The sequence below is a fragment of the Fopius arisanus genome, unplaced genomic scaffold (genome assembly GCF_000806365.1).
Source record: "Fopius arisanus strain USDA-PBARC FA_bdor unplaced genomic scaffold, ASM80636v1 scaffold00011, whole genome shotgun sequence".
Taxonomy (NCBI): Eukaryota; Metazoa; Arthropoda; class Insecta; order Hymenoptera; family Braconidae; genus Fopius; species Fopius arisanus.
Genome location: NW_011887750.1, coordinates 1,212,331 through 1,221,977, shown reverse-complemented (window position 1 = coordinate 1,221,977; position 9,647 = coordinate 1,212,331). Strand labels below are relative to the sequence as shown.

The 9,647-nt window shown below is 41.3% G+C and overlaps 1 protein-coding gene across 4 annotated transcripts in view; it reads left to right on the top strand.

Annotated features, from left to right (window-relative positions):
- msi (musashi) overlaps window positions 1-9,647 on the top strand; it is a 76,199-nt gene that overhangs the window by 46,005 nt on the left and 20,547 nt on the right. Inside the window, exon 1 of one of the 4 annotated variants that reach the window (XM_011298736.1) lies at window positions 4,181-4,921. The exons of the other annotated variants lie outside the window; for them this stretch is intronic. Within the exon in view, the coding sequence (XP_011297038.1) occupies window positions 4,890-4,921 (32 nt within the window). The 5' untranslated portion in view covers window positions 4,181-4,889. Of the gene's footprint in view, window positions 1-4,180; window positions 4,922-9,647 lie in introns of those variants that run through there. 4 annotated transcript variants of the gene reach the window in all.

The following is a 9,647-nucleotide window of genomic DNA, read 5'->3' as shown; positions in this document are numbered from 1 at the left end:
TTCAAAATTTTTTCGCTCCCCCTGCCCTTAGGTTAAATTTGTCCAATAATTTGCAGCCTCCAGCAGCTTCCACTAGGATTCTCAAATTTTCACAACTTTATAAATTTTTGGCATTTTTTGAATTTTCAAAATTTTTACGCCCTCTGCCTCCAGGCAAAATTTATTCAATAATTTGCAATCCCCCTTGGTTTCCACAATGATGTCCAAATTTTCGCAATTCCTTGAATTGTTGAAATTTTCTGAATTTTCAAAATTTTGCGAGTCGGTTTTGTCTCACGGGTCTTACCCTCACGCTCATTCGAGATATTTCGAGATCGATTTGCTGTCTCCTTTTTATATTAGGATTGATGATTTTTTTTCCGATCCCGGGTGTTAAAACTTGTGAAAGAGATCCTTGAATTATCATCTCAGGCGATTCCACCAGCTGTTGAAAATTTGTCACTGGAATTTGAATTTGATAGAATAAAAATTTTAAAGAGTATTCCGAGAAAATAACAAAGACACGGTTTACTGATGAAACATTGCGGACAATGGTTCTGTTACAAGCGATCAATCGACTGCATTGACGGGCTTCTCAGGAAGCATCTGGCTTCCATATCGGATACGTAATATCGATTCTGCCCCACCCTCGAAATTATCCGCGAAACCAGAATGCCGGGTGAACGATGAATTTTGAATTACCCGAGAGTAGTTTTCAATCTTCGTGAAATATCTTGTTCGATGAATGGAGGGGAAAGAAGCTCTTATGTAGAGAAAGGTCACAGATAAAGCACCCGATGAAATCGGGCCGATAACGTCCCACTCAGACGACTCGTTTGAACAACTTATGGCGGACCCATCGAGCCGATTACACCTTCCCTCTCTTCTCCTCAAAAAAAGAAAAAAAAAGAAATTAAAAACCGTCGAGCCGGGACGACGCGAATAAACCAAATAGCCCCCTGAAATGATCCTTGACGTTTAATTTCTGCTTCCTCATCAACTTTGTCCCTTTTTCCCACTCTGCGTGCTTCAAATAATTACATTTGTGCAAGATGTTTCAGTGCAGAGATAATGAAACGAAAACTCTCGCGGAGAGTAAAAATATTTTTCACCGAATGATGAAGGGAACTTCTCATGCAGGAATGAAAAAGCTTCGCGGTGAAAAAATAATTGCAAGCTTAAATGCTTGAGGGGAAACGTATCAATTTTGCTGTTACACTAATGAAATTAACTTTTTCACCCTGTGGAATCTTGATCAGGTTTCCCTCCTGTCCAGATGAATTTTCCCGATTTAGATGACGCGAGTGATGAGGAGGGGGGACGGGGGGGGGCATAGTTATGCCAGAACGTTAAGTGGTAAACGGTGAATCGTAAACGTCGTCTGACGAGATCGAAATCTCGGTTGGGCACGCATTTCCTCGTCACGCAGGGTGCACGGCCTGGTACAATGTCTGCCACGAGCCAGTATTTTCTACTTCTCCCCATTCCCCTTTTGCACCCTATATTTTTTCTTATTTTTTCTTATTTTTTTTTTTTCACCTTACTGCACCGAATTAACCAGACTCCCTTTACCCTCCTTTATATAAATCTCAGACTATCGATTACGGAAACTTCTCCGGGAAATTGAAATGCAAGGCGGTCTTTTTTTTTTTTTGGTTCATTTTTTTTATCTACCTGTGGAGGAGACCATTAACTCTGAAGAAATAGACTCTGACTGAGAAGATAAGCACTTTCTGAGTGGAGTTACTTTGAATTTTCAACGCGTACTGCAAATAAAAATGTTCCACGGGGGTCGCGATTTCTTTTTACGTTGTTTTGCTCGTTCATTCCCTTTATTCCATTGGTGTTTGTCGGTGCTCGTCCACGACCAATAGTCTCTCCCTTCTTACCCCACCGTTCACCCCAATGGTTCCAGGGGGTTAGTCAGGGTAGAGAATGCGAGGGGTTTTAGTTTACGCCACCAAGCCAGCGATTTATGTTTGCCAAAAATTTATCGGTTCAATTTCCGCGATATTTAAACCACCCCCCTCCGGTGGTTCCGTGTGCATGTCTGAATATAGAATCCACGAGTCGTGGAAAAATATATATTTAAAAATTGGTAGATGTCCAACGCTTCTACGATAAAAATGGAGAAAAAAAAAACGGGGAGGAAAAAAATTAGACTTTCAATTCCACGAAATATGAGGGCAAAAGCGAAGAGGAGTGGATTGAGTCTTGTCCTGGATGAGGTTAAAAAGAAAGAGGGATGAACTAGGTAGAGAGGCATGCGATGAGGTATTTTTGTTGTTACGACGAGGACATCACAATACACGATGTTAATCTGATGCACTGAGTATTCCTTGTGGTTTGCCTTCCTCTCGAGAAGTATGGGAAAGAGGGTAGAAATGAACGTTAAAGGGGAAAGAGAGGTTTATGGATGAGGGTGGAAGGAGGGCTTGGTGAGGCAGGAAGACGGCTCTGGAGGGAGGCAAAGTGGGCGAGAAGAGGGCGAAAAGGAAGCAGATAGCGACTGTCTGTTGGTAACTAGTGCTCGTATGCCCTCTTCCCCATTTCACCTCTTTTATTCTCTTCACGTGAACCCACTCCGTACCCCAGCACGCTTGCAACCGATCGTTTGTCTTCCTGGAAGACTGCACGCCACGTACAAATAAATCAATTTTCCTCAATGCTAATTATCGATTTGTTATTCAACTCGATGTTTTGATAAAGGAGATATTTATTTCTGGATAATGTGGGCACTGTCACCTGGAGCTGACAAAATGGCAAAATTCTTCCAGTTACCTCCGAGAATGGAGTGCTCGGATTACCCGAGTGAGGCCTTCATCTCGCCTCTTCCTGCTCTTTGTTCGCCTCGATCGGCCTCAAATGTCTTCCAAAAGAGGCCTCAACAGCATGATTCCTTTTTCGTTATTTTTTTTCTCCCCACCTCCTTCGAGCTCAACACTTTAGTACACTTTAGTACAACCACTCGCTATTTATTTTCACCTCCTTTTTCCTGAATTTTTTTACGTTAACAACTAGTTATATCGCTGCATGGGAGAAAACCGGCTTTACTTGTAGATCGATTCTCCTTACGTTTCAGCTGAGAGCCTTTAGTCCTCTTTCCCCCTTTCCCCTAACTGCTACCACTCATTGGCAAACCGGACGTTGAACGTGCCGACACAAAGGGACGTGGGCTAGACGCTTGGAAAGCGATTGCATTTCGCGAGTGAACGAGAAACTATTGCACCTCAGACATCTCTCGCCCACACTCTTTCGCCCTCCCTAACTTGTACAATTGAGGAAACAAGGGGATACGGTGGGTGAAGGGGGAATCCATATAATATAAACCCCGGTGACCCAATTGATTCGTTGAAATACGAGACTAGGAAGTCAGGACATTGGATACTTTCAACCCACAATTATTTCATTTCTCGTATCGAACAAATTTACTTCACCCAGTTAGTCGATCATTCTCTCGTGTTTCGTATTTACATCACAACAATACTACATTCACTCTCAAACTTCCTTCTACGTCACCTAAAATATGTCAGTAAATAAAAACACCAACTCGAGTGACTTGTGAAACTCGAAGGTCCTGCATAAGATACACGTATTTATAATACTGGGAGTGCCAGTTATTTCATCGCAACAATGTGAACGTACAACGGATGCCCATAATAATATCATTCTATTTCTATTTCTACATTTAACCAATTCATCTGAAAAATTAATCACCCCATGAATAAAATGCAAAACGCAAATAGCTGATCGTTATTTCCATCTATACTCGAATTTTTTTCACATCTCGTTTATCTCCACACCTTTGACTGACTCTCATTAATGGGGGGATGGAAATTAAAAGGATAAAGAGAATCGTGAAGATATAGTAAATAAAGTAGTAAAATGGAGGATAAAATTGAGAACCCCTGTAAGGACAAAAACTCCTGGCAAGCATATCCCCGAAGGGTACGGATTGGTACAGTGGTTTGCCGCGTAGTGAAATGGAGTCGCTTCGATCACCTCTTCTCCCACCTATCCCTTGTCGTTCTCTGTCTGTTTCACTGTCTAGCCCGTATTTTCCCCTTCCTGAAGCGCACTTGGTTCATCTCCCTCGTATGCACATAGCTCGCACATCTCCCCCACCCTGTGGTATAAACCCCCTTCTCAACAGCATTCCCCTCTTGTTCTTGTGGGTCCGAGGGCTTGAGACACAGCTGCCGCACAGGCCAACACGCCGACAACCCGCCGTGGCTCACAGACGCGCATCCACGCCGCTCCTTCCTTTCTTTTCGTTGTATTTTTATTGTTTTTACCCGATAAAAAGATAAAACAAGGACAGCCAGAACCATCGATTGTTGATTCCCAAACGGCAAAAACTACACCACTGCTTAAAGCCTCCAAGTGATGTCCAATCGAATTAATTCCAGTGTTTTATCGCAGTTATCAGACATAACGTTGCATGATTGTTTTAATGTGCGGGTCATTGCAAGAGTCCTTTGTTTCAATCGGCAGTAGCGCGAAAAACATCATCAGGTGGAGTAGTTGATACATCCTTTTGCTTAATAAGTCGCATGCGCGATTTTTAGTACATTCAAGCCGGTTACAGTGTTTCTCTTGTTGTGCGGGTCTTCCTGGCTCCTGCAACTCTGGAAAAACCGTGTGCAAGAGGGAGATAGTCAGTGAGAATCAGTGCTATCCTGTTTGGCGGTTGAGCCAATCCGTCGATCTGTTTTTTTCCCATAGTTACCGTCGTTGTTATCTTCTTTTTTTTTTTTCTTCTCTTTTCTTTTTTCCTTATTCGCAAAACGGAATAACCTTGAACCCTTGGCATAACGTGACAGAGTGAATACGTTGTATTTGTGAGTAAACGAGGATTGGAATTTAGTGTTTTGACAATTGTGGCTTTATTCTCACCAATTGAGGAAACAATGTTTCCCTATACGACCTTTCCGGCTGTCGGGTAAGCTTCAATCACTTATTTATGACTCAACACACTGTTTATGTGTGTATTAGCTTGCTCAAGTTACTTGGTAATACGCGAGCACGCTTTAATATCACTTTTTTTTTATCCTGTTCGCTCTGTTTTTGTTTTTTTTTTCATTCCATTGTCAGCTCATCGTATTTGCACGCTTTGATCGGTAATATTGAAATAATTTCTCTGTGAGGGATTGAGTTGCTGGGAAAGACTGTGTGGCGTCTAGTTGTGTGCCCCTGAAACTCCTCACTCGTGGCCATGGCAACGCCAAATACTCAGCGTTTTGTGCTCCATTCTTTGGACAGTGGAATCCCCCTTTTCCTCTTCCCAATCGCGAAAAAAAAACGACATCAGGAACCGTACAGCGCTTTTTGTTCCCTCTGTCTTTGACTCGTTTCTTTCATCCAGGGGGAAATATAGTAATTATACGGTATCAACGAGACTGGATGAATTCCTGGAAGGGTGCTTTAATGCTGATTCGGTTAGGTTAGGTTTATCCTTGTCTCATGGTAAATGTACATTGCGTTATTCTCATAGAGTTAAGAACACCGCTATCTTCATCCCATATAACGTAACTTCCTCCGGATTTTTTTTTCCTTTTTTTAAAACTGTTTTAATACTCCCCGGGAAATGCGTTGAGTCAGCGAGAATTTGCCACACTTGCAGTGCCAGTAAGCAAATTTACTCATACCCAGGGATTTGTTTTAATATTTCCCTTCACTCGAGGCATGACGTCGAAATATTAAACGTATGTAGTACAAGGTGAATGTCATGCATTTGGAATCAATTTTATGAATACTTGGATACAGCTTCAAGCTGTTATTGATCACTCACGAATATTCAGTGATATATATCCCGGGGCTGTATTGAAAATCGAATCAATTTCGGCCACTGATACCCATATCATCAACAGAAAATTATCATTAAATTCACAAATAGATGCCAAACTCAACCGAATATTCATTCGTGCCAATACTCAAATATCCGCACTAAAATTTTTCATTACTGCAATCATTCCGGATTCACCCAAATATTATCCCCTATCACCCAATCAATTCGCGCTTAATCATTTAATGAATATTTAAAAAATATATAGTTAATTATTATTTTATATTTTATTTTGCAATTGCCATGATTATTAGAAATCTAACGAGGAATCGGTGGACTGTGATTTCCACGCTTTTACAAGCCTTTGTTTCTTCTTAATCAAGTAACAATGTGAAATCTTGCGGAAAACAATTGTCTATTTGTTTATCCGTGGTAACTTCCTTTCTCGTCTGTAAAAACAAGAGATCGTCATGCTCGGTCGATGCACGTGGTCTGCGTGACAGTTCTCCGACGTTTGCCCCCTCTTCAAACCGGTGGCTGACGTTTTTTTTTTCCCCCTTCTACTTGCTACATTCGTTTCACTCATGCATACGCAGGTCTTTTCTCTTGTGGTGACCACCCACGTCACCCTGAGGAAAAATCTCGTTTGCTCCTCTCTTTTCTCTCCAAACGGGTCATTTCAATTTTTTGCCCCCCCGGGGATTTTGTGCATCTGAGGTTTAATTACATTTGATCGTGCTCGTGAATTTTCGAGTGAAATTCGTGCTGTTCCTTCAAATCGTTGCTCCGATGTTCTCCATTTATTTAGTCGATAAGTGATGGTTTAATTAATCAGGGGAAAATGGTTAATGAGACCGTCTATTGGGTATCGACTTGCGTCTTCCGGGCTTGATGTGTCAAAAAGAATATGAGAGATCGGTCCGTTGAACGGTGATGTTGAGTGCTGGAAAGCTGAGAACCAAGGACGAGCATTCGTTTGCCTTCAACTCTTTCTCTATTTCTTCTCATTTTGTTTCCCCATTATTTCTTTTCTCCTTTCATCTGTGCATTCGTGTCCCTGACTTATTCGTCTCCTTTCCCTCTCTGTCAATCCGGTTTTCAGATCGTTGAGGAAAGACTGATTCTTGTGATTATCTTGGATTTTTTTTTTTTGGGAGCTGGGGAAATTCTGTGGTCCATTTGTTTCAGTTCGATGATTGGCTGGAGGTGGGAATGACAGGAGGATTTTTCTTCCCCTACTTTTCTTGTGGATAGTAGGTAAAATGTGCCAGGTGGGATGGACGGCAGCTGCAAGCGATTGCAAATGTTGAGCCCTCTGGTCTCCTAGGGTATGAGCACAACGGAGGGCTTTACACGTCGTTACACGCGTTTTTGGCACGAGCCAGAATTGATGTTTATCACCACGATGAAAAAAATAATTCTGGCATCCTGTGAACCCGATATTCTTCTTTTTGTCTCCCCTCTCATAATCTTCAAAGTCAAATTCCACATCTCTTTCTTGTTTCATCGTATCTCTTTGGATTCATTTTTTACCAGCTTCAGTGAGTAAAGTCTCGTTGAATAGCTGAAGACACTTAACCCTTGGTCTTATAGACCATGCTCCAGAAATAGACGAGAACATAGCGATGTAATCACCACTCCAAGCTTTCACTCGAATCACGTACCGGGCGTATAGTCGCTCTATACCTTTCTCCCTTCTCCTTTTTTTTTATTCCATAACTGTTTACAAATCTCTCGGGGGAATTTTATGTCCCTGAAAATTGCACCTGGAGAGTTTTACTCACAGTGAATATTTAGTACTTGTTTCCTCCTCGTTTCTGAAAAAATAAAATCATGCAATAGGTTGTGGGATTGAACTGTTGGAGAACAGAATTAAACTTCGTGGATAGTTTAATGGTTGTACTCAAATTTCACTGCAAATTCAAAGGAATTCCGCAACGTACTTGACTTTATAATCGAAACATGACTATTCAGCACTAAATTGTCCTGTACTTTCCCGACTCTTATAAATTCACAGCAATAATTCAGTGGCAGAGTGGTAAAGCGAGATAATAATAACCCTCAACTCGACTTATTCCATTTTGCCGGTTTGCCGCTGAATTCAATCGTAATTTACTCTTTGTATTGATTTTCATATCGAAATTGACAATTCAATCCACACATGTGGCACAATAAAATCAAAATGAAGCTGAATTATGTATGTCAGTTATACTGGAATGCATCAGCTCGACAGTCTCCTGAGTCCCACCGATATGGAGTATAATCCCAAATGGTTAGAGCCTTAATGTGCCCCAAACAACAGCTGTTACTGTGCGCGTATTGCCTGTGTAATTCTCAATTCTCCACGATAACGAAATAAACAATACAAAGACCCTAAAGCGACAATAAATCGTCAAGTTTTCATGAAATTCGCAATACCCCGCTTCGAATTAATGATTTGATACTAAATAAAGAAATAAAAATAAATAAAAATAACGTAGACCAGCCGCGATAATTTTCGCATCGGAGCGTGCAATTAACACTGGCACAGAAATATGAGAGCAATTGAAAATCCACTGCAGATACATAAAAAATACTGGAATTAAACCTGTTGACTGGTTGTATTCATTCTAGACCGATCTATTCTCGATTGTGGGAAATATTGCACCTAGTTATGGTTTACCGAGTTTCTTTTCACATCTTGGTTGGATTGTATGCAACGTGAGAGACGTTATAGAGACGTACTTGTGCAGGTTAAGTACTACTTTCCCATTACATAACGGTAACTGGGCGTCCGATGCGTATTACGATCGTTCCAACCGACATGCCTCTATAAACTCCACGTGCAACATTCTCCATCTAGTATTCTACTTATTCTCGCAACACTGATTTCACATATCTCAAGTCAACAACAATAACAACAACAGCGAAAGACAAACTAAATCGCATTTATGCTTTACTCCTTTGTCAGATTTGTGAGGGAAGGGTCTGACTATTGAACGTCATTCCTTTTATCTCGTTCAGACAGTCCCGAGATTCCTTCCACCGGATAATTATTCCAAAATAGGTAGGCACTCCTTCACTCCAACTTTATTGAACATTCATTTGACTGACAGCAGACTCTAGGGAGCATTGATAATGCACACCGTGAAAATATAAAGCCCGTGACTTTCATGTCCCTAATGAAAATGACAACATATTTTTCGGTGCATAAACTCTCATCACGCTAAAAATTACAACCCACTATTTTTTTCATGTACCAGGTGAATAATTGAAATGAAAATGCCCCTTGGAAAACCGAGAAATGGGTGAATATGCGGTATAATACTTTAATATTTTGCCATAGAAAGGCGAAGAGAAAAAAATGAGGCGTATTCTGAATGAGAAATGAAGATTAATTCTCCCTCCCCCTCGACTTTCTAAACTCTAAAGACATGAGAATAAGTTAATAACGATATTTTTTTTTTCAATTTTCGTGGGCTGAAAAGTAACAAGGCTGAGTGAAATCTCGTGGCATCAGAGCGGCCATTGTTAAAGCTTAATCAGCAAAATACATACGACAATTGTGCAGTATGCTCGAGTAATGTATATGGTGTGCATTTATAGGTGGTCGGGTGGTTGTTGGATGTTAAAAATGCTATCGAGCATCACTGCCATGGGTCTCTCTCTCCTAGTCTATTGTTCAAGGTTCAATGCGCGTCTTTGTTGTTCTCAGCCGGTCCGGGTTGTTCCATCATTCCTTCTGGTTCTCCACTTTCCAACACTCTCATAGATCCCCTTCCATGCTGATGCAGACAACACACACGGTCTGTGAATTCGAGTGGCAGCTGCCTCTTGCCTTCAGAGTCCACGTTAGGCACCTGGCACACTCCCTTCTGGCCCTTTACTCCACAATCTGCCCATT